General features: G+C 44.4%; 2 protein-coding genes across 5 annotated transcripts in view; both read left to right on the top strand.

Moving 5' to 3' along the window:
• LOC120896519 (GATA-binding factor A) overlaps nt 1-11,656 on the top strand; it is a 34,802-nt gene extending 23,146 nt beyond the window's left edge. Inside the window, exons 2-6 of one of the 4 annotated variants that reach the window (XM_040300701.1) lie at nt 7,560-7,814; nt 8,006-8,110; nt 8,493-8,665; nt 9,599-9,866; nt 9,937-11,656. In XM_040300701.1, coding sequence (XP_040156635.1) covers nt 7,601-7,814; nt 8,006-8,110; nt 8,493-8,665; nt 9,599-9,866; nt 9,937-10,784 — 1,608 coding nt within the window. In that variant the 5' untranslated portion in view covers nt 7,560-7,600 and the 3' untranslated portion in view covers nt 10,785-11,656. Of the gene's footprint in view, nt 1-7,559; nt 7,815-8,005; nt 8,125-8,492; nt 8,672-9,598; nt 9,867-9,936 lie in introns of all 4 variants that reach the window. The other 3 variants (XM_040300700.1, XM_040300699.1, XM_040300702.1) reach the window with 3 other exon arrangements.
• Nucleotides 11,657-14,099: 2,443 nt separating this feature from the next.
• LOC120897097 (nuclear receptor subfamily 2 group F member 5) lies at nt 14,100-24,623 on the top strand. Its single transcript, XM_040301711.1, has 5 exons — nt 14,100-14,238; nt 14,339-14,477; nt 23,305-23,493; nt 23,570-23,673; nt 23,803-24,623. Exons 1-5 carry the CDS (start codon nt 14,100-14,102, stop codon nt 24,159-24,161), a joined length of 930 nt encoding a protein of 309 aa, XP_040157645.1. The 3' UTR covers nt 24,162-24,623.
• The last annotated feature ends 587 nt before the right edge of the window (nt 24,624-25,210 follow it).

Here is a 25,210-nt window from a genome sequence, read left to right as displayed (position 1 = left end):
CTTCGTTCGGTCATTTGATAAGAGAGCCTCCACCTCTTTTCCGGGAGGGTGTGATTAATCATTCAGCTGAGGAGGTGGTTGTAGAGAAAATTCGGTAATTGAAGCCTGCAGTGGAAAAATGTCCAGTTAGACGGGTCAATAAAATCGTTCGCTTGGCTTAGAACGGCTAAGGCCTCATTCTAATTCGACACACTCGGTGCTTCTTGTTTCTGGGCATGTTTCGCCCATTTTACGACCTTCAATAAGAGCCAATGAGCGTTAGGAAGCGTGCATTTTTTCCAGCAAGAAGTGTGTTTTTTCCTTCATTTTATCCCCACCATCCCCAGTCGGCTCGTTTGCGCGTAACACATCTAGCAAAGGGGGACGAAAAAATAAGTATGGAATACAATACGATACGAGGGTTATAAAGTTTAGTCTATGCCGCCGCCGTCGTAAAACTGTTCCTTTCGTTCGGTGGATGCTATCGGCTCGACTTTTACGACCCGCTGATAGGACGCGTTAGCGAACCAGTTCCGCAGGAGCTGGGAGTGTATTGTTAGTGGTAGTGTAGGTTGGCTCGTACGCTTTTGTTTATGGACTTCAAATTGAAGCAGTTTTGTGCTAAGTATTTTTTTTTGAAAAGGAGTGATGAGGTTGGTTTGGGCTATGCCGGGACAGTGCGGGGAGCGAAAACGTTGGATCATAAAATTATGAATACATTTAACCGCACCCAGAGGCACACCAGCCCTGCGGGGAATGCCGGCAAGCAAATCAAAAAGTTGTAAAAAAACCCTTTAAAAGTATCTTTGATGTATCGGTCTACAGCATTAGAAGGTGCAGTGGAGCTCCTCATCCTTGAGAGCGTTATGTGGTTCAAGTTGCACTCGGGAAAGCTTGCCGTTTTTACGAGCAACCGAAAGAAATGGCTGATAACGTATGATGGTACGTAGTGGTGTGATAATTGTTAACTAGAACGCAGTTTTATGACAAGTGCATAGAAAGGTTTTTTTCGGAACTTTTCTCTTTTTTTTTCAATCCCGTGCTTAGCGTAGAAAACGCGTGGAATAATTAAAAAAAGTTAATTACTAAGAGAAGAGAGTCATAATTTTATAGGGGATTTATGAAGCAGCTGTACTAGAATACTAAATAGGAAAAGTTGATGAAAAACATAAATTCTAAATTTATAATTTCTCATAGCTATGTTACTTGAGCTGTGGATGATGGGGGTTCTTTGCAACGACTCATAAATGCTCAATATACTTAGGATATTTGAGCACTGGAACATAAAGAGACGGCTTCTAGGCCGAGCATAATTGTGAAAATCATCAACTTCTGATGATATTTTCTTGATTATTTTCTCATGTTTTATACTTCGGTAAGCCACTAATGGACTTAGCTAACTATGCTTTGGTTTATCAGTTATCTGAGTCAAACAAACCCTCTTTGAACAATCGGAAGTTTTATCCATAAAATAGAAGATTTCGTTAAATATAAATATAAATAGAAGAAATAGAAATTTCGTTAGATATTTCTTTCATTGACTTGAGAACTTGCTTTCACATTCTTCCGTCAATGCTTTTGATTCTTTAAAACAAACACCAACGAGAAGCACAAGCAGCATTTCTTATTATTTTAGTCAAATAATCTTTTCCATTAACTCTTTTTTTTCTAAATCTGTTCATGAAAATTCTGTCCTGTTGTATAATGTTCCCATACATCCTGTGCATTTTATTATTTTTTCACTTTGTATTGCAATTAAAGATAATTATCCGAAAGTAATTACTTGCAATTGGTGTGATATAAATCAACTATATAACTTGTATTAAAACGGTTACAGCATTAAAACTAAACATGAAATGCAAATGTTCGACTAAATTCTTCGTTCAGTTTTTAAACCAGACACAAATCAATTTGTCTAACACGCATCATAGTACAAAATCATCATTTTTGACACATTTTCTTTAATACTCTCATCACATAACTGGCTCTTTTTTGTATTGGATTACCTAAAGTTGGAGATCTTTTTTTTATCTATAAAACAGGAATGAAATCAGTCTTTTAATTAAAGTCCTAATTTGGATACTTTATAAAGCAGAAAGTTTGAAGCTATGTTAGAATAGGCGCGACTCAATCTTCTATGAGCACAACAACTCATAAGAAAATAGTATTGCAGCTTTTCATTGCATTCTCATTATTTGTTAATTTTATTCTTTGAAATATATAAAACTAAAACAACTGATTTATACAACGTGCGTTTGATCCAGGGAGCAAAGAAAAGGAACAAAAAACAAAATGCACCAAAAACCCCTTTGCCGACTTTTGTTTTGTACCAAACGAGATCATATTTGTCAAAGGATTATAATTTATGGCCGCAACTGTGCATAATAAATTATTCGCCGCCATACTTTAGCCAGTGCTCCCCACACCGCCACGGCTGTCTGGCTAGCCCTTTGCCACTGTATAAGTATCGAGCGATCGCTTGGGGAGCAAAAAAAAGCAATCCATAAGCCAACCGTTGCATGCAAATGCGCAGGAGAAAAGGGATGCACCGGGAACAGTGCAAATGTGCCTGGGAATGGGGAGAACGTTTTAAAAGAAAACACGAACGAAGCAAACCCCGGGCATGGCAATCCGGTTTGCTTTACCATCATTGGCCAGTTTCGAACGAATGCGTAGGTCGAATGCGGATAGGGTTTGCTTCAACCCCAAGCGACGGCGAAACGGGTGGAAACACGAAATCTCCGGAATCTTCATCTTTCATCGCATTTATTCCATCGATTCCGTCGTTCGCTGGTGTTGGAGGCGCGGGCAGCCGGTGGCGGAGGTTCCACCGCACCGAACCGAACGAAAAGCGGAGACAAGAGGGACGAGAATAAAAGCTGTCGCCCTATGGTGAGCTTTGTCTTGCGGCTGGGTTTTCTGGTGCTGCGCTCGAACTGTTCCCGTTTCTTTTCTGTCCGCGTCGGCGTGGTGCGCCGCCGCCGCCGGGGTGAACTCGCGATCAAGTTGGTGCAGTCCGTTCTTATTGGTGGAAATGCGGCTGCAAACGCGGCTATGCTCGCTGTTATGTTGCCCTTTCGCTGGCTGGTCGATCGTGCCGGCGAATGAGCTTATGAGCGCGTGGACAGCAGGCAGTGTCGTTTGAATTGCTTTGCAGTTAGGGATAGGGAGATGGGAGAAGGAAAGTAAAAAAAAGGAGCACCGGAACCGAAGATCGGAAAAACGTGACCATATCATTGGGTAACGGGTAGGAGTTGATGACAGCCATACGATGGAGGGGGGGGGGAGGGGGGATATTACCAGCGATAGGGATGCTAAGGGTGTTTCGGAAGTAAGAGAAGGTTACCTGAAACATTAAGCAGAGAGAGAGAGCCAGGCTGGTGGACCCCGGTGCAAATGAACGAATTCTCAAGAGTTCAACCTCGGTTAGCGCGGGATGCGAAGGGCAACACAGGGGGCAGGCACGCCGAGTGGCGCCTCGTACCCGTTCGATAAGAACCTTAATGGAAAGAATCTGTTTTATGTTCGGGACGCCGCGAGACACGTTTGCCTTTTTGTACCGTCCGTGTTGCCCCGGTGTGACCACCATCGGTTGATCGTTTGCATCGTGCGCCAAACACTTATCGGGTCAGCCTGATTGTCAGCCTTGCGAGCGAGCGAGTGCAACTGAGGACGGTATGCAGTGGGGAAGTGTTGGGTTCAGGCGGCCTGAAATGCACCGAAATGCATGTGCACCTTAACGCGCTCAGGCTTTCTTTTTGGGGAGCATTTTTGCGGTCAGGTATGTAGCATGGGACGGTGGTTTTGCCGTATTCAATTCATCATGCTGAAGGAAAAACAAAAACAACAGCAACATTAAAAATGCCACGAATGGGCATTGAAGTTTGCCAATTTGCTGCTAGTTCGATTGGGCTTTGTCCTTTTGGCTTCATTTTTTTAATGGTAAATAGATCTGAATAAATGTATATCACAGCGAAAGAAGTCAGTTTTTAACCTTAAAACTGGTATGATTGTAAATAAGAAATTAAAACGACGATATATAGTGCTGAGGACATATGTAGATGATATTTTTACAAAAACATATTTATTTTTGTAAATAAGTCTATTTATTTCTGGTAAAGTCTAGTTATTTACAGAATTAAGTAGCTTTAACTATTGTTCAATCGCCACCATGTCATCATATTAATGCCGTTTTACGATGTATTGACGGTAAGGATGTATTGTTTACTCCAAACATTTTACTTCATACTATGCATTGCATTACTACTTCACTTTATTATATTCATAGCACTGATACTAGAGTTTCGTAGCTTTTGAGTTCTGTTGAAATTCAATTGGCTGTTAAGTGAGCAACTTTTTTTGAAAACACTTTTTGCTGTATTGATCAATTATTACATTTTAATTTGGAATTGTTTCTCTGTAACTGGAAATGATTGATATATTTTTAAACTTCTAACTCATTGTAGTTTAAAATGTCGGTTAATGTGGCTCTTTTCTCACGTGATAGTGTAGAATTTTAATGAATGCATCGATACACTCGATCCTCGAAATAACCTACTGTGATATTGATCACTATTTCAAGGATTTAGGTTCTGTTATGTGGTTCATAAAGTCTTCAAAGTCATTGTGATGTACGACTTACAAGTAACTCACACGACAGAAGCAAATAATACACAATATCATTGTATTTGCACGTAGTGTCCGATCATTCAAATGCGGCATGTAATTATGATAATCATTTACAGTAACATACAATCGTGTACGGTACGAGTACTACTGATACCTTCCTGCTGCCGGTAGCAATTCGGTAATCGGTCAAACGGATCGCTTCGGAGATCGCTAGATAACAGGAGCAAAAAAAAAAGAAAAGAAAAGGAAAAAGCCAGTGCTAAAACACATGTCATCTGTCAGGTCGCAACCGAGACATGCTAGATAGCACAATCTGACGACCGCACGATAGTGAGATATTTATCGCACCTGATAACGATCTCGTAGCAGATCACGTTTCCTCCCTCGTGCCGAAGCGTGTCAAACCATGGTGGTATCGCTTGGCTAGAAAGTGACACACGGTTTGACAGCACTCGGTGAAGAGCTTTGCAGGCGTATCATTCCTGGCGCACAATAACCAGCAGCTTTCAGGGGTGTAGATGAGACACTCAAAACGTGATAGTGCAGTGGTACAACAAAGCAACAGCTATACTTCTGCATGCACGTGTGCACATCGGTTGTATGATCGATCGGGAAGAGTAGAAACGGCATAGTCGGTAAACCGTGATCGGTAAGAGTTATCAGGGTGTACAGAATTGTTCCAGAGAAACGGTTTTTGCAGTCGCCCTTGCTCCCGCCGAATAAGACCTCGAGCTTAGTTGCGTGAAACCTGGAAAAGGTACCCACATATACTACAGAGCTACAGAACGCATAGGCACGGGTACTGAGGTGGACGATCCGCAACTTCTTGCCTTATAGAACCCGCAGCGTTACGGTACGGTGCGCGCTACAGAGGACCACTTTTTACTGCTGCGCCAATTCTGTTCCGATGAGCCCACACCGATCAGAATGCTCCCCGTACCTGACGATCGACGGGGTAATGCGGTTCCCGTTACCGAGGCGAATAAGTTCATCCATCCGTGCAGCGTGTCGTACCGTGGATTGTTCCATGCGTCGGGACTTTCCAGCACTTGTGCGGGCTTATCATAATGGTGTGCTGGTAATGGGATGGCGCACTCCTCCTCCTCCCCCCCCCCCCCACAATTTAGTGCTCCGGGGGCGGAAGTAATGAATTTTGAATAAAAAGGAAGAGTAAACAGAGGCAACGAAGCAACGGGCGTCAGGCCACCCCGTTCAATTGTTCCGCTGGTGCGTTGTTGGAAACTGTCTGTCACTTATCACACAGATATGCTGGTGTACGGGTTCTCTCCGGTCTGATCGTTTCGGTTGTTCTCGGTTCAGTATGATTCCAGTTTTGTTTTCCTTTAAATTGGTACGCCTCACTGGTCGACCGCCTTATTGTTTAAGGTCTGGTTTTTGTCAACCTTATCGTGGCCGGCAAGCAAGGGCGACCAGTTTGTAGCTGCCTGTTTTGCCTGTTCCCTTTCGAACACGTGGTACGTGGCTCGGTCTGCGATAACGACCACCACCAACCTCGTAACGGATCCTCCATACGAAGGAGGGGGCCTCCCTTGCCTTGGATCGGTGAAACCGTAGTAACGTGTGCCCAGGAGCGCAACTTTGTATATCCAGCACGCTTTCCAGACCCTGATAGTGGGTGTGCGGGACAACCTTTTCTTTGCTTACCAAAATTAGTGTCCAAATGCGCGATAGCAAAGTTTAGTGGAGCTGCATGGATGCGATAAGGGACGTGCGCACTGCGCAGCGAGCGAGCGAAGCAGGACCAAATGGGTCTAATGGCGTTTGTAACGTGCCTTCGATTAAACTCGTGCTGTTGGCTGTTGTTTGTGGCCACCTTTTTTTTGCAATGCACATACGTTGGTTGGTGTGTGCATCGCAAATCGGCCGACCGATCGAGGAAATGAACTGTGATCTTTGTGATGGCAGCCGATTCATTCTCGGGCACAAAATGGAGATTTGGCGTCGCTAATCTTAATTCCAATTTATGGGCGAACGATGAGCGATTCTGATGCTTTCCAAAACATTCGATCAAATAGAGGGGAGAGGGGACGGGCGGGGAGCATTTGACGGTCTGCTCTGGTACCCCTCTGGTTCCAGACTTTTGGTGTCTTCTTCAGTTGGGCACGATCGAGTTATCGGGAGGAAATGGGAGTGCTTTAAAAACGATGAAATTATTTTGATTTTGGAGTTCGGTTGAAGTCTTATGGTAGATTTTAAAACCGAAGGAATGCACTGCAGCGGATTATTTTGGGTCACCGTTTGTAGGTAATTTAGTTTTACTGTTTATTAAGTGTAATTTAAGATTTTGTTTGCAAATCAGGAGTACTGCTTTTACTTTCGGATTCATTTAACGAATTTTATTGTAGTTTTGTTCACCTTTCTACCTTTGAGAATTAAATCTTTGCTAAGGCCTTATCATGGTGGCTTTAGCATGAAATCCATCCCACGGATAAGGTAGTACAAACCACAAAAAGTCTACCGAAAGTCTTTATAATTAGTTAAGATGTCCAACAACATCAAAAACAATGTTTTTCTAACAAACAATTTTTAAACCCCCGTTTTCCCGCGATGTTACGCATAGTTTCCGACGCAGATATTAATACTTCTAACACCCAGTACCACCAGCAGCTGGAGCATTCTCGGGCACAAAGGTCACAATGAAAAGAGAACTAGAAAAAAATGTACATAATTTGTCTAACCATGAATGTGATGTCGGTGTTCTGAGAGCGAGAAGGCCTCCCACGATGCAGGTGCAGCAGGGCCGATAAAGGGGTTGTGAACTACGTGTTCAGCTCATTTGCAAGACGGTGGCGTAAATAGCTCACATTCCCCGGTTTCATCGCACGATCGTCCGCACGACAGCTCGTGCCTTGCTACCGTCATCGACCCAAGCATGCCTGTGCTGTAAGGTAATTAATTTTCTCTCTATTTCCATCATACTTTTCCTGCAGACGTAGTAGCAGCGACGAGTGGCACCATTCCGGCCAGGATCATGTTTCACACGTCTGCCGCATACTCCGACATGACGGCAGCTGTGGTCGCAACCGGCAACACGGGCTCCTACCATCAGTCCGCGGCGGCAGCGGCAGCCGCGGCCGCCAACGCACCCGTCTACGTGCCCTCGAGCCGTGCCCTGCCCCATTCCCAGTACGGTGCCCATTCGGCCAACTTTTCCGCACAAAATGGCTGGCCGACGGATGGATTCGGTAAGTTCGCCGACGACCTGTTTTGCAAACGACGGACGATGGTCCACCATTTGCTATTTGGTCGTTCGGTGGGGAGGGAGTTTCTTTGCCTGCCAGTTTGTACCTAACTTGCTTTTGGTTCTTTTTTCTCTTGCTTACCTCCCTGCCTGTTGGACGGTTTCTTTCCCTCCCCCCCTCCCCCGTAAACACAGGCACGACGCATACGCAGCTTCCACCGCAGTTTTACGCGCAGAACGTGATGATGGGTTCCTGGCGCGCCTACGATCCGACCGGCTTTCAGCGCACCTCGCCATATGGTAATTTGAAGAAGGTAATAGCAACTAGAGCGAATAAATCATACTAAAACACACTTTTCTCTTTCCCTCCCCGGTTTTTGTTTGATTGTCGTTGCTTTGCGTCCCGTGTTCTGCTCCGGTTTCGCGTGGACCCCCTTTTGCGCGGAATCGTGGCGATGGCTCCACATTCACGTTCTAAACGCGTGCGCATTCACTCAATCTCTCACTCTTTCTCTCATTCTCGCAAAAAATAAATCCCAAACCCAAATGGGAAAACTCATAATCACTTAATGTCCCTCAAAACGTTACGCGGATGAACCCCGAAACCCCAAACCCAAAACCCTTCTTCTCGCGCTTTTTTGTTGCGAATCGAAATCACGCACACGCATTTACCAACACGCAGACAGCGCAATGGATTTCCAATTCGGCGAGGGAAGAGAATGTGTGAATTGTGGGGCCATTTCAACACCGCTCTGGCGTCGGGACGGCACCGGCCACTATCTCTGCAATGCATGCGGGCTGTATCACAAGATGAACGGTATGAACCGTCCGTTGATAAAGCCCAGCAAGAGACTGGTGAGTGTGAGTATCCAATTTCCTTACCACATGTTTCTGTCCATTAACTGTTTAGTTCGTACGTGCGTTACACTGAGCGATAGCGCGTAGAGGGGCAGGCTAGGCAGGAATGGGAAAGGTAGGAGAAAAGGGTTGAAGGCAGAAATAGGCGAACTGTGTTGTCCCGGAACATGTTATAATAATTGTTCGCTTTTAATCAGAATTAGACACATACAACTATCGAAAAAATGAAGGTCTATTTTATCGTAGTAAATCTGTTCTGATGCAACTGAGGGAAATTACAAAAACATATTAAATTTTATATCAAACAAAATTTGTCCTTTTTGAGATGCGATTTGACCGTTGTACGAGCTGTCGGAAGATTTAGTTGTCGGAGCGGGTCTTGTCTTTGCTAGATTGGTGCTGCCATCTAGCGAGCGTGCCAAGTCACGTTTTGGATGAAGGTTCCCAATGCTCTTTTTCCATCAATATAAATGTTTGACAAATAAGTAAATTTAATATTTTTTTTCCAAAAGAACAAAAAAGTAAAAAATAATTATAGAAACATCATTTTAAAGATAATTATTGCCTAATAAAATCATTAACAAGTTCAACGTTTCATACAGTAGTTCAGGGAGGATTGGTTCATTTTAAAGACGATAGGATTGAGGAAAAATCATGAGACTAAAATATCAATAACCAGCAGAGTTACGGTCCAGCAGAGCAGGATCATTCAAAGTAGCTAAAGAAGCATTCACATTGGGCTCCACACATTTCAGCTGCACACCCTGCACGCAGGTTGCCGGTGTTGAAGTTGGCTCGCAGAGTTGCATACATGACGGGAGGGTGCTTTCGATTCGATGACCGTCTAAAACAGTCATTACTAATATGAGCACTTTGCTGTTCTCGTTTTTCTTTATCTCTTCCATGGCAATCACAATTTCGTTCTTTTAGCAGACGGCCACGCGACGGCTAGGGCTGTGCTGTACGAACTGTGGCACGCGCACGACCACACTCTGGCGACGCAACAACGACGGCGAACCGGTGTGTAACGCTTGCGGGCTGTACTTCAAGCTGCACGGCGTCAACCGACCACTGGCAATGCGCAAGGATGGCATACAGACGCGCAAGCGCAAGCCAAAGAAAACGGGGGGTTCCGGTGGGTCGGCGGACGTGATGGCACTGGTCGGTGGCAAAAAGGACGATGGTGGAATTGGTGATGGTAAGTGGTTTAATGGCACATGTTCCCACAAGGTCAATAAAAACTGACAATATCCTTTTGCTTCGCACAGGCCTGCTACAAACTGACCGGAACGGCAACTCGAAGAATCTCACCGGCAGTCCCAAATCGCAGAACCTTTCGTCACCCGCAATCCGCTCGCTGCACATCTCGCCCCACCATGGACAGTCGTACGGGCTGGGCTCGTCGCTCGGATCGGCCCATCACGGAGGCAGCGCCGGTACGCTCGGCTCGCTGGTCGGCAAGTACGATCTGTCGGCCCTGTCGCCGCCCGGATCGCTCGGCGGCGTGCCGGGCAGTATCGTGTCCTCGTCCGCTCATCAGCAGCACACTACCGCTGGCTTGAATTCGTCCCACATCTACACGACGCCGAGCTCGAACTCGCTGTCGACACAGCACAGCCATTCGCCGGTTAATGGGTACGGTAACAATCATCCCACGGGTGGATCCAACCTACCGGGCAACAATAATGGTGGGGCTGGTGGCGGTGGTTCTAATACACCATCGAACCTTGGCGCGCTCGGAAACACCCAGAACAATGCGGGCGGCAACCAAACTCCCTTCGGGCAGATCAAATCGGAATCGAACCCGCTCGGCGGTGCGTCCACCACACCGACCTCCGTGCCGTCCAGCAACGGATACGGTGACTACATGAACAACTGCCTCCAGAGCGGGTACTTTAGCGGTGGGTTCAGTTCGCTGCACTCCCACCACAGCCCGCACCATGTCTCGCCCGGGATGGGCAGCACGGTGAATGGGGCGTCCCTAACCCATTCCCATCATGCCCATCCGCACCATCATCACCATCACCATCATCATCATCCGACGGCGGCCGATTTGGCCGGGTATCACCATCAGCATAACGTTATACAGGCGGCCAAGCTGATGGCATCCTCGTAAGGTAGCGTCGTTCCCGGAGCTAGAGTATGAGTACTGACACGTTTGTGCAAGAAATTCCATTCGAAGTTCCTCGCTTGTTGCTTGCTTGCCACAATCGCGTGCTAGGATAAGGAGTTTGGTTTGAAGACGAGCCGATACAGTGTTTATCCCATTTGCACTGTAAAGTTGACAGATAAGGTAGTAGAGTCCCCTCTTTAAGCTGTAAAGTAGTAGATCGAGAAGAATGTACCGTACTTACACCGAGGCACGGTTCTGAGCTGTGCAAAACAAGGCAAAAGTATCTATGCAAGTATTTTAATCGTGTTACTGTAAGACGAAGCAGAACAGAGGAAACCAGTGCCTCATCTAACTGTTAGAAATACACGAAATGCAATTTTTATACAAGACGATAAGTAAAGGATAATTTTGTAAATATATATGATCTTCTCTTCCCGCACACTACCCGGAAGAGGTGTTACGTTTAAGGTACGAAAGTTTAAGCTACGAATGTGCATTCATTTTACATATTGGCCGCGTTTGGTGTGAGAAGAACTGTTCACATTTGCATTCCTTGAAATGAGCACTACTGCAAGCGAGTATCGTTACACTTAGGTAAGACGCCTGCCCTAGGAGCGCAGAGCAGCAGTAGCATGCGCTCGGCGTGGTGCATTTGTTTTGGCGCAGCAATAAGAAGATAGTGTGGTTTTTAGTGGACTTTAGCGTGTAAGCACTTAGCGGTAGGAAGCGTAACCGGTAGCAACATATTTAATATATGCCGCTAGGGCAACGAGAACTGTATTACGATGCGTAACGTACGGTATTAGTGGTAATTTGCATTGCAGTAAAAACAAAAGTATTGGAAAATAAAGCACTATTTGAGGCAGATGGACTGTGAAAACTGGGGTTTATACATGATTATTGGTGAAGAATTGAGTCTTTTAGTTGGTGTGTGTTATTGTAGTATGTTACGAACACGTTTCACTTTCATGGTAATGTAGTGCGAATAAGTTAATTTATTCCAAGGTGCAGAATAGACATGTGGGTAACAATGGACAACAAGTAGCGTTACATAGCGTTACGGGGCAACGTTACTCGCATGGCTCAACCGATCGCTTTACGAAGGCAGACGACGGAGTCCTTGATTCGAGGGATGAAAATCAATTATAGGAACTCTCTTGAACCCCAACCATCGAACGAGTAAGGTTAAAGTATCACCAACTATCGGAATATCCTCCCATCGATCGTCTCCCAAAGAAAGCGAAATCGGTTGATGTAAGGAAAAGCAGAAGAATCTCTTTGTCCTAGCGCTAAATACTGACCTGCTCTGTACTTCGTTGTGGTCAAGTCTAAAGGTAGTTGTTACAATTATGGCTTGAGTTTATACATTAACGCAAGAGAGTTATGTCTGAAGATTACGTGTGATGAGGGTATATTACTATTTGTGTAAGAATAGCTTTCTGCAGGCATATACATTTGTCAGTTTGTCCCTGTACATTGGTAATCGTTCAACTACTACCACTTCTTTAAATTCCAGTCACAAGTAGCTTTTGCTTCATTTTGGCTAGCGCAATCAGCGTAAACGGTTAATGGCTGCGTTCGTGAGTGGTAATGGAATATGAATTACGCCTAAATGTATGCATGCATTAATGAAAATACTTTATTGCTATAAAATATAGTAGTTTAAGCGGTATTCCAATTTATTCACTATTTCATGTATAACGATATTAGAATTATTGCTACGTTCACATAAAACGTTTAATGTTATAGTGATTATTGAATAATTTATTTTTATATGGTTAGATCGTAAACCAATGCATACCTTAAGGCGAGTAACCGTAGGTTAAAGTTAAGTAACCGTAGCGCTGAAAATGAGCAAATCTCTGCGCGTTTCTTGCTTTATCCAATTTAAAAAAAATGTTGCTGCTATAAGTAACTTTGCAGCGAACATTGCTTACCTTTCCTAGAGAATCGCTCATTAAAAATTTCCAGTCAAACACACCACACTACCGTTGCTTGATTGACCGTGTGGATGATTCTAATGAGCTTCCTGCCACAACTTTCTTCTCCTTTTCTTTCTCTCCTTTCTTCCCTTTTCTCCGCCGCTCGGATTGAGACAAAGTTTACTCTGCTGTAAATATTCATTCCCAACCACACAATGTGTCAATCTTTCGCCCATCGATAACGAAATGTTGCCTCCCACCTACCTGTCACCCGGTGTGACGGGTGGATGATTCCTTCACCGTAATCTACAGCCATCACATAACGCTCATTTTCCACCCCGCCTTTTCTCCTCCAGTAAAAGTACGTGTCGGTGTGATTGTTCGAAGATGAATGTGTGTGCAACGAGAGCAAAGCATAGCGGAAGTAATCCACCCACCCAGGATCGACGCTGCTGTCACCGTGGGTTCGATTTGATTGCGAAATGAAGCAAGAAAGGCCGGTTGATCGATCGAGAAGGTGGTAGAAATGTCCTGCTCTTGGGAGGGGTGTTTTTTTTCGCACCATCACCATCGTTACGTTTCCGATCAAAGACCAAACAGAACGTCAATTGATTGTGTCGATTGTCAACGTCCCAACGTCGGGCTGCGATTGCGTTTGATTGAAATCGGGCAGAAAGGTGACGTCTTGTTAGGGGGACGGTTCTCAAGGGTGGCTTACCTGTTAGCGTTTCTTTTTCGCTACCGTACGGTGAATGTAGTCCTCCGAGTTGTATGGTAATATTGAAGGTACGATTCACATTTACTAGTTAAGATTTGACTTGCCTTAAAGCGTAAACACAATTAAATACCTACCACGAGGCGTTTGCTCGATGTTTGAATTATTATTGTTTGTAGACTTATATACTCTCTCCCCCAAACGTCTCAAGTGGACAGGTATGTCCCAACAGTCTCACACGTTGGTCAGATGCCCAATGCGTGGAGGTGCTGCTGTCTTCATCGTGCTTTTCACCCTTTGCCCGCTGGCAAAGTATGACTTGCATATCGTGCATCGACCACCGTTATCGTTGTTGCCGGACACCATCATAAGGACCTCCTCGTCCTTCATGTAAACATGAACAAAATAACTGCTCCGATTTGACACGCGTAAGTACCGCACTTCCCGCCGATAAGAACCGTTCTTGCGACCAGTGTCTGACAAGCAACACCTTTGGCGAAGGAGAGCGCTCGTTTGTTAGACTAACAGAGGGGCATTGTGTGTATCGATGGGAAAGCAAATAGGCCGAATCAATAATTGCGTCGTGAAGACCACCGTACCGGAAGTATAAAAACGTGTCCAACGGCCACGGCAACCCGATAGTTGCGTTTTGGCAGGCGGTCAGCAAAAAGGAGGATAGCAATGTCCGCTTCACCAGCGCTTGTCTGTCGCGTCTGCAGTGATCGTAGCTCCGGCAAGCACTACGGTACGGTTTGCTGCGACGGATGCTCCTGCTTTTTCAAGCGAAGCATCCGCAAACGTGCCGTGTACTCGTGCATCTGTAAGTGCATCGGCACGGTCCGTTGGTGAGCCCATCGTGAGTGAGTGTTTGAAGGCAAAGCCCCGTTTAAATTGGCTATCCCGCTCTCTCGCTTTCCCAGCCGGCCAGGGTGGATGCTCGGTGGACAAGGCACGGCGCAACTGGTGTCCGTTCTGTCGGCTGCAGAAATGTTTCCTGGTGGGCATGAATGCGGCGGCCGTGCAGCAAGAACGGGGCCCGAGAAAGGGACGGAAAATGGTGCCGCCCCAAAAAGTGCAGCCTAGGAGGGTGGCACTGAGCGGTGGAAGCCGGGGGAAGAAAGTGTCACCAGGAGGAGGAAATGGAGGTAAGACAGGGGCGAGGGTGAGGTATACACATGCAATGATTGGCCACCAGCACAGCAAACTAGAATAATTAAATGTTATTGAGTGAAACGAAAAAGATAGCCAAAGATTTCATTTCTATTGTCTGCTAGATAAATGTTTCTCGTTTACTCAGCCGTTAATAAACACCACCCTGGTTTTATTTTTTGAAAAGTTTATTATCGTTTCTCACGACATCGTTGCCTAGCAACATCTTATACTGTTTTAATATGTACGTGAACTCTCAGTGTTGGTGTAGATTAGCGTTACCAACAACTGGTGCTGCTTCTTTTTTTACCCAACAGCCTATCAATAGCTTAGGCTTAGTGAGTCTATCTAGGATGGATATTTTCGCTAATTCTTGGATGTGGTTCTGAAATTGAATTCTACCTATCTTGACATACATAAAAAATGGATTTTCATTTTTACTTACAACAACTTTACAACCATGTTTCGCTTCATTTCCGCTAATGTATTTCCGCACTTGTTTTTAAGCACGATGTTGGAGTCAACCTGGGTGGCAAACAAAATAATTTCAACAGTAACGAATTAGAGGGAAGGGAATTGTACAGAACAGCTCCCCTTTTATAATCCTACTGTTTGGTACGGAACCCTACGTTGTGTTTTGTATTTTTTTTTTTTTTTTTTTTTGAAGATGTTCTTAATAAAGAATCGGTGGCTCTGAAAAGAGCCGATGGTGTGCTTTTTCGTGGTACCAAGCTGGGTGGTTTGCTTGGAGTTCTGTGCCACTTGTGTGTGCCAAGGAGTTGCTGGTGAGATGAGCGAAGCGTGTTGCTTGCCGAGGATTTGAAATGACAAGAGTGAGAATTTGGCTTTTGCCGCTTTATTTATACTGCATTTTTTTTAATGGTGTGCGTGATGACGAAACGATCGATGACCCGTCGAACAATTTGTAGCGATCCGCGAAAGTAGTGATGTGCTACAATCGGGACAATAGTAGTGATGTGCTACAATCGGGAACGAACATACCGGCCACCTTTTGGGAATAATTCCCAAAACTTAGTCCTCGTTGTGGCACTCTAAGGCACATATCTTGGAGACTGGTCTTTTCATGATTCCAGAAGCGGTCCGAAGAGTAGCTACTCGTGCCACAGCATCAGGTCCTAAATGCAATGATACAATGCGTGCCAAAGGCCACTTCAATGGAGGTAGTTGATCGTCTTTCATGATTACCAAGTCGCCTATGGAAAGTTTATGTTGTTTACGGCTGATGTTACGTTGATTATGCAATGATGTTAAATACTCCTTGGTCCATCTAAGCCAAAAGTTTTGAGATAACTTCTGTATCAATTGATAGTGGGATAGTCGGTTAGTTGGTATATGCTGTAAATCGGATTCAGGCAATGCCTGGGGATCTCTGAGTAATAAAAAGTGTGCTGGTGTTAAAGGTGATAAATCATTTGGATCTTGTGAAAGTGGTAATAGTGGTCTTGAATTCATACATCCTTCAATTTTTGTTAATAGAGTACACATGGATTCGTATGAAAGTTGAGCTGTGCCAAGCTGCCGAACTAGATGAGTTTTTGCTACCTTAACTGCGGCTTCCCAAAGTCCACCGAAATTAGGAGCGCGTGGTGGTATTAGATGCCACTGAATGTTTTCGTTAGACAAGTGATTAGTTATTTTATTATTATCTTTATGAAGGAATTGATAAATTTCATGTAATGCATTCTTTGCACCAATAAAATTGGTACCATTATCTGAGTATATGTTTTTCGGTTTTCCTCGTCGTGATACGAATCGATCCAAGGCCATCAAAAAAGTGGTGGTACTCAAGTCACCCGCGAGTTCTAAATGTACAGCCTTGGTGCTCATACAAACAAATACGCATACATATGCCTTTGGAGATGCAGCCTTGCGATGAGATGGACGCAAATAAAGTGGACCACAATAATCCACACCAACGCAGGAGAAAACTTCATTTATTGTTACACGTGATATTGGTAATTGACCAATAGGTTGGATTATTGGGGTGGGATTAGCTCTTACACAATTAAAACAAGTTCGAGTTACACTTCTAACGGCTCTCATGCCGTTCAATGGCCATATTTCTTCACGAATAGATGATAATGTCATGCTCACTCCGCCGTGCATTGTTTTCAGATGATGATCCATGATTAGAAGGCGAGTGAAAGGATGGAAAGCTGGCATGAGGATGGGATGCTTAGCATCGTGGCTCAGATCAGAATGGCGCAACCGGCCACCAACGCGTATTAATCCATCGTTGCCAATAAATGGATTAAGAAGTCGAATAGAAGAAACCTTAGCTAACCCTTCATTTCTTTTTAAGGCTTGTAGTTCAACAGAAAATTCAGTAGCTTGTACCATTTTGCATAGGGCTCGTTTAGCATGTTGTATCTCCTTTACCAGTAGAACATTTAGCGATATTCTTTTATTTGATTTGCGAGTGTTGTTGATGAATCGCAAACAGAAACCAATAATACGAAGTAATGGTTGTAGTGTAGAAAAACGTTGAAATATTGGATTTATTTCAGTCACTTGAGTTGTTAGGACAGATACCTTTCGTTCGTCCTCTACGGTGATGTTGTTATCCGGGGTTTGCAAGGGCCAAGAGTCTTTGGGTTCACGAAGCCAGGAGGGACCATGCCGCCATAGATCACTACTGAGGAATTCATTCACCGCCACTCCTCTAGATATCATATCAGCTGGGTTTTCCTTGCCAGAAACATGTTGCCATTGGAAGCCATGAGTTAGTTCTTGTATTTCAGCTACTCGATTAGCTACGAAAGTTTTCCATGTTCTAGGAGTAGCTTTTAGCCAACCAAGAGTAACAGTAGAGTCCGACCAGAAATAGCATGTGTCAAGTGGAATATCTAATGCATGTTGTACCTTTTTGAATAGTCTAGCTCCAAGTAATGCAGCAGATAATTCCAATCGTGGAATGGTTAAAGGTTTCAATGGAGCAACTCGCGATTTTGATGTTAGTAAATTTACGCGTGCGGAACCGTGTTTGTCTTCTGTGCGTACATACACACACGCACCGTAAGCACTTTCAGAAGCGTCGGAAAAACAATGGATTTCAATTTGTTCATAGTGTGGTTGAAAAGCAAAACGGTCAATTCGAAAGTTAGTAAGTGTAGGGATTTGCTCGAGAAATTCTGCCCATGAATTTTGTAATGATGGGGAAATTGTTGAATCCCAATCCAAGTTCAATAGCCACAATTGTTGCATTAGTATTTTAGCTCGTATAGTTATAGGGGTAATCAATCCAAGTGGATCATATAGTTGTGCTATGGTTGATAGAACCTTTCGTTTGGTATAAGGGCTCTTGATTATATTAATGTTTATGTTGATACGAAATTTGTCTGACATAGGCTCCCAGCATATGCCCAAGGTTTTGATACTTTCATCTGGATCAAAATTGACGGAAGAATGGGTGGCAACAAGTTCAGGTGGTAGGTCAGCTAATACTGCTGGAGCGTTGGAACACCATTTGCGAAGGAGAAAGCCACCCTTCTGTAGCAAAGCATTCAGCTGATTGCGTAGTTCAATTGTTTCTGGGATGTTATTTGCTCCTGCTAGCAAATCATCTACGTATACGTTTTCTTTAATCACGGAACGAGCTTTGAGATACGTATCACCTTCATCATTGGCAAGTTGTATTAGAGTGCGCGTTGCTAAGAAGGCTGAAGGAGCTAGGCCGTAGGTTACGGTTCCTAACTCATAAGTTCGAATGGGCTGAGAGTTGTCAAATCTCCACAAAATTCTCTGTAGGTGTCGATCAGTTGGATTTATAGTAACCTGCCGATACATCTTTTCGATGTCAGCTATGAGTGCTATTTCATATTTTCGAAATCTGATAATTAATGTCAATAATTCTTCCTGTACCACCGGCCCAACTAGTAAGGCATCGTTCAGTGATTTACCGGTACTGGTTTTGGCAGAGCCGTCAAACACAACTCTGACCTTGGTGGTAGAGCTAGAATCCTTCAGCACAGGATGGTGGGGAAGATAAAATGCTCCTGAACAATCTTCCCGTTCTCTTGGGACTAGAGTCATGTGCCCCAACGTTATATATTCATGTATAAACTTGTGATATTGAGCCTTGAGATGCGTATCGCTTTCTAATCGTTTTTCAAGTAGTTGAAATCTGCGCATAGCTGTGTTTTTAGAATCACCAAGCATTTGATTGATATCAGGATGTTTTGGCATTTCAACTATATATCGACCATTGTGGTCGCGGGAGACTGTATCTTTGAAATGGTTTTCGCATTCTCTTTCGTTGAGACTATAACTTGAATTGTGAAGTTCGTCTATCTTCCAAAATCGTTCTATTTGTTCTTCAATGGTGGGATGCATGGTTACTACGTGACATGTAACTTCGTTTTGATTTTTGGATGGAATGTTGCCGGTCATAATCCATCCAAACACAGTTTCAACAAGTTGGTTGTTGTTTGGTAATTTTTGTCTTCCTGGACCTAGCAATGAATAAAAATGTCCTGCCCCAATGATCATGTCAATGCGCCCTGGTGTGCTGAAGTGAGGATCAGCAAGTTGATATGAAGCAGGTACATTCCAAAAATGAGCTGGTACTGGTGTAATTGGTGTGTCACTAGCAACCTTTTTCAAAACTAGAAAGTTCATTGTTGTTGCGAAATTATTTATTCGCGATTGTACTTCCGCTTGTATTTGATACCTTGCGCTTGTTTTTGTACCATCAACTCCGACAATGGAAACATTAACATTTTTTCGAGTTAAATGTAACTGCTGACACAATCTTTCACTAATTGCGTTTGGCTGTGAACCATTGTCCAATAAGGCTCGTGCAAAATGTTTTTGGCCATATTTGTCGACCACTTGTAGTAGTACAGTTGCGAGAAGCACGTTTTGGGGACTGTGCTCAGAACTAATTGTATGCAAAGTTGCCATGATATTTGATTCAGATGTGGTGCTTTCTGATTCAGGGTTATTATTTGTTTGCGTTTCATAGTGTAAAATAGAATGATGCTTCCTTTTACAAATTCGGCAAGAGTACTTAGAAGGGCATTGTTGAAAGAAATGTCCACTTCTCAAGCAATTGATACAAAGTTTGTTTCGTGATACAAACTCTTGACGCGCCTTACATGGCATAGCGATAAAGGATTGACACTGATGCAACGTGTGACCATCTTTTTTGCATGCAGGACAAGTGTGTGTGTTGTCCTGTTTCACACTAATTGTGTTAGTGCTCATTTTCTTGGAAAATTTATGGTTAGGTATACCCATTTTCGAATGAGATGTGGTTGGGCGGTTGCCTGTCTGCAACGCTAATGCTTCAATTGTTTGAGCTCTTTTCAACAAGAAGTTTGTCATATTTGGATGAGTTGGCTGGATGTCTTGGGAATTGTGTTCTTCCCATGCTTGTAATGTTGCTTTATCCAATTTGGTAGCAAGAAGTTCCACAAAAATTGTGCTGTTGTCAGGAATGCTCTCCTCTAATTGTTTTAAAATATCGATGTGTAGCTGAAATTGGTTAGCCAATTGTCGCAAGTCTGGGGCGTGACTATTGGTTAGCTTTGGAAGCTCGAACAATGCACGTGTGTGCATTTTACGAAGATGTACTTTATTGGAATATCGATTCAAAAGAGCTTTCCAAGCCACCTGATAGTTTTCTGCTGTAATAGGAATTGGTTGTATTATTCCGGCAGCTTCCCCTTTGAGGGACGCACGCAAGTAATGAAATTTTTGGATGTTGGAAATTTCTTCAGAATTATGAACAAGTGAAACAAAGGTGTCATAAAAGGATAGCCACTCTGTGAGCTCACCACAAAATTCAGGTAATGAAATGATAGGTAGTTTAACACTTACGTTTGCTGGGCGGGTAACCTCTTCTTTTACCTGATCTGCTGTTTCCGGAATGTACCTTGTTAACGCGGCCTTTGTTTCGAAGTAAAGCTCCTCTGCTTGTGACAATAACGCTTCGTTTTCGCTGGTAGCATTCTCGGAATCGTCCCATTCCTCGCAGTCTTCCTGCACCATTTGGAAACATTCCCAAATTTTCGACAACCGATCAAGTCGGTCGGGTATTTGCTGTTGTTGTTGAGGAGTATAGTCTTTTGCAAACTGCGCAAGCCGCTGCATAGACACAATGAGGCTTTGCCGTTTGGCTTGCCGTGACTTAAGCTTGTCTGCTTTTGTCATTTTTAATGTTCACTGAGCAAACACGGTTGCTTGAGAGAAAAAAAAATCACTTTACTTTGTTAGTACAACGCGCACTGCACGGTTAGTAAGAATTGTTGAAAACACAGGCTTTGATGCGAAGTTTCGTAGAATTGTATGCGATGCAAATGGCATGCACTAAACAATGTGCCTTGAACACCCAGGTTGTGAGGCACCCTTTGTACTCGGAGGAGGTACACAAAATTTTGCGAAATGCACAGACAATTATTGATTGTCTTGCGAAGAATATGCGCCGCGAGATAGCGCACCAAGGATAATGCGCATGGATCACACGAATTGTGAAGCGCCTTTTGTACACTGAGTGGTACACGATTATTCGCGAGCACACACACACACTGTGTGTCGCTTGTGAAGCGCTACGTACCGCGAATGAGTTTGAGAATGACGCGCACAGAACACACGCTTTGTGGTACGCGTTTTGAACACTGAGTGGTACACAATTATTCGCGAGCGCACACATACACACTATGTGTCGCTTTGAGAAGCGCTACGCGCCGCGAATGAGTTTGAGAATGACGCGCACAGAACACACACTTTGTGGTACGCGTTTTGTACCGTGGGTGGTACACGAGTATTCGCGAGCGCACACATACACACTATGTGTCGCTTTGAGAAGCGCTACGCGCCGCGAATGAGTTTGAGAATGACGCGCACAGAACACACACTTTGTGGTACGCGTTTTGTACCGTGGGTGGTACACGAGTATTCGCGAGCGCACACATACACACTATGTGTCGCTTTGAGAAGCGCTACGCGCCGCGAATGAGTTTGAGAATGACGCGCACAGAACACACACTTTGTGGTACGCGTTTTGTACCCTGGATGGTACACAATTATTCGCGAACGCACACATACACACTATGTGCCGTTTGTGAAACGCTACGTGCCGCGAATAAACTTAAACGACCGCGAATGAAACAAACCGGTGTACAACTTTACACTTGCAACACACACGGTGGCCACAGAACGCACACAATTTTTTAGGATATCTAATCCTGGTTTGTCGGCACCAAAATGTTTGGTACGGAACCCTACGTTGTGTTTTGTATTTTTTTTTTTTTTTTTTTTTTGAAGATGTTCTTAATAAAGAATCGGTGGCTCTGAAAAGAGCCGATGGTGTGCTTTTTCGTGGTACCAAGCTGGGTGGTTTGCTTGGAGTTCTGTGCCACTTGTGTGTGCCAAGGAGTTGCTGGTGAGATGAGCGAAGCGTGTTGCTTGCCGAGGATTTGAAATGACAAGAGTGAGAATTTGGCTTTTGCCGCTTTATTTATACTGCATTTTTTTTAATGGTGTGCGTGATGACGAAACGATCGATGACCCGTCGAACAATTTGTAGCGATCCGCGAAAGTAGTGATGTGCTACAATCGGGACAATAGTAGTGATGTGCTACAATCGGGAACGAACACCTACTTAGCACCTAGATTGGTGTTCTGATCCGAACAGCACGCTTCTGCAGTTATTTAATACATATTTAAACTACAGTCATAACCAAATTAAAACGAACAGTTTTTAAAGTATAGTTTCGGGGTATTAAATTAAGAAGATGTTATTTTTTAAGATAGTTTTTCGTAATCTCTTGTAAGAGGTGAAATACATACAGAGTTTCCCACGATGTATTGTTTGGTTCCCATCAATTTGTGGTGGGTTCCCATATTTTTTTGGTGCGTTCCCACGATTTTTTGGTCATTTCCCAGAATTTTTTGGTCCAATTGTATTGATATCCAATCGGTAAATACCAATAAATTATGGGAACAAACAAAAAACCTATGAGATACGACCAAAAAATCATGGGAACTGACCAATAAATCGTGGGATTCCCTGTAACATTGTTCAACTACATATCACTTGCACAAAATGTGCCAACAGGTTCTTGGTATGTAAACCGATGATTTGGAATTCTTGAAAACCACGTGACGCGTTCTGTTCAACACGTGTTTTACATTTTACCTAGCGTGCACTACCCCAGATCGGAATGTGCTTATGCTTCTGTAAGAATGCAGAGAAGCACTCAATTGTGCTTGATCGATCCAACAAGTAAGCGAATAATTAGCTTGAAAAATTCCCACCCACCAAACGGCCACCCCCTGCTGGCTTCCACTAATCAATCGGTTGGCTTTGCATCGTGCAGGCACTTTGGTGAGTGATATGTTTGCGGGAGATTGCACCGTTTGCGCAACGGTTACGGCTGCACTCGTGGGCTGGGCGTTGGGTGGGCAATCATCATGTTCGCCTCAATCAATCGCTCTCACACTCGGCATTGTGCAGGATAAACGAATTCCAAGTAATGTAATCAATGCAGCAGAACCAGCTCACTTGCCGTGAGTGGTACGGTGTGCTGCAAAGGGAGCAGTGCCCCCACAACGTTCCACTTGGACGAGTGCCGGGTGAATCTTGCTATTCTGCACCGTTTGCAAATAGCGCTAATCAAACACCCGTCGCTCCACGGTGGACGGCGAGCGTCTGCTTCGTCTGTTTGTTCTTACTTACGCTCCTTCCTTCCTTCCCGCTCGGCCACTCGGGGAGCGCAGACGGGCTGTCGGTGCAGATTCTGTCCCAGGTGCTGATGGCGTGCATCCGGCAAGTGCGTCATAACGAGCACTTTGCCATCTTTGGCCGGGCGCAACAGAACGAGATCCTGCGGCACGTGTGGTATGAATGCTTTCTGCTTCGGGTAGCCAACTGGTCCATCGATATCTCGTCACTGGTCGAACGGTAAGATTTGCTCTTTTAATGCATTTCACACACACGCACAGGCACACACACAGTGACCGTATATCCTTCCCTTCAGCTGCTGTGACGGCCATCTCCGGTCGGTGATGGAGGACATCAAGGCTTTGCGGGTGGATCTTATCGAACTATCGCTGCTCGAGACGCTGATACTGTGTCGGAAAGGTTTGTTTTGCGGCGAAGGAACTCGGCCCGCAATCGATCGAACTCTCCTGCTAACGATTCCTTCCCATTCCCCGTCGTTTTTCCATGCTGCACAACACACACACTCTGGAATGCAACCGGGCGTAACAGAGTTTGCTTTGAGTGCCCGGGAAGCCACCCAGCTGGAACAGTTTGCCGAGCGGGCTCTTGTTGCCCTTGGTCACTATTGCTGGCAGCAGCAGCAACAACAACCGCCCAACGAGCTTGCACCGGCGAAACAGCTTCCCATTGCGCTCGGTATACCGTTCCGGGACGTCCGGTGTACGTCTGTCGGGACGACCTGTACAGAGCCTACCGCAGCGCTTCCGGCGCCGGCCCGGCTGGGGAAGCTGTTGCTCGGCCTGCGGACAGTTGCGCTCCGGTTTAACGAATTTGCCGTCCGTGCGATGCTGCGGGAGGTAATTAGTGACGATGGGCTGGCCCTGGAAACTATTCTCACGAAGCTGTAAGTGGCAAACGGGGCCCTCCGGAAGGCAACCCTTCCAAGTGGCAACGCATTACGCATCGCATCGCAGTACCTGGAGCGGTGAGTGGGAAGAATCTAATTATGTGCACGAAATACACAGTGCACTGTGCACAGTGTGCTACGCTACGGTAAGTGTGTCTGTGAAAGTTTTGGGTAGGGATGGTACGGCACGACTGTCGCCTCAAATAAGGTCAACGGAATGCTGCCGGCCACGTAGAAAAGGGGTGTGCAAGTAACAGTTTTGTAATGCAATCATGTTAGCTGTTGACCCCGAGCACCTTCGAGGGTACCGGCTCGTGCAGAAAGGTTATTTTTTCATAATCATACTATAAACTGGCCATGGCGATGACACTGAAAGGAAGTCCGAAAAGCTTTTACGAAGATGAGTGTAAAGTTTGTGTGTTTTTGGGTTGAAAAAAAATGTGAACAAAAAGTTGGTAAATGGAATTATAAATGTACTTTAGCTTTTAATACAATTTGGTTTCATACAGAGCATTCACGTTTCAAATATAAACTGCATGTTTGGTTGTTTATTGTATTGTGTTTCTCAAAATATTCATGTTTTGTTCTTATAATGTATACCATGGGATTAATGTCGTGTTTTCACAATAGATTTAGTTATTTCAGTTGAATAAGGTGATATTGGGGCCCTTTCCGTTTTAAGTTCGTAGGCTGAAATTTCAGCCTGTCAGCTATTTGCATTGTATAGCAGTTTTCGAGCAGCTATCTAATTGAGTATAACATACAGGTGGGCTTATCCCAATGTGTATGAATTTAGAAGGCTGATTTTTATCGCTTCTGCTTCGGAATGAAGATTGTAAGAGTGTTTTGAGTATTCGTCAAGCCTCCAGAAGGCTCGTTGGAGCAAAAGTTTTCACTCGTTCTGTCAAAAAGTGATATTCAAAATTGGTTATAAAAAATGCTATGAGACCACCTGGACTACATACACTTTGATTCCAAATTCGATCACCTGATTTCTTTAATGCACCTTGGGATAAATGTAAACAAACCCGTGTTTTCGAGCAGGTACTC

Source organism: Anopheles arabiensis, chromosome 2, assembly GCF_016920715.1.
Source record: "Anopheles arabiensis isolate DONGOLA chromosome 2, AaraD3, whole genome shotgun sequence".
In the NCBI taxonomy this organism is placed as follows: Eukaryota; Metazoa; Arthropoda; class Insecta; order Diptera; family Culicidae; genus Anopheles; species Anopheles arabiensis.
This window is presented reverse-complemented; position numbering and strand designations above follow the sequence as displayed.

What these genes read in the sequence shown, in the direction of transcription:
- LOC120897097 (XM_040301711.1), top strand. Translation starts at nt 14,100, where the DNA reads ATGTCCGCTTCACCAGCGCTTGTCTGTCGCGTCTGCAGTGATCGTAGC. An exon ending in TGCCGTGTACTCGTGCATCT is followed by an intron (nt 14,239 to 14,338) that starts GTAAGTGCATCG and finishes TCGCTTTCCCAG; the next exon opens with CCGGCCAGGGTGGATGCTCG. An exon ending in AGAAAGGGACGGAAAATGGT is followed by an intron (nt 14,478 to 23,304) that starts GCCGCCCCAAAA and finishes CCACTCGGGGAG; the next exon opens with CGCAGACGGGCTGTCGGTGC.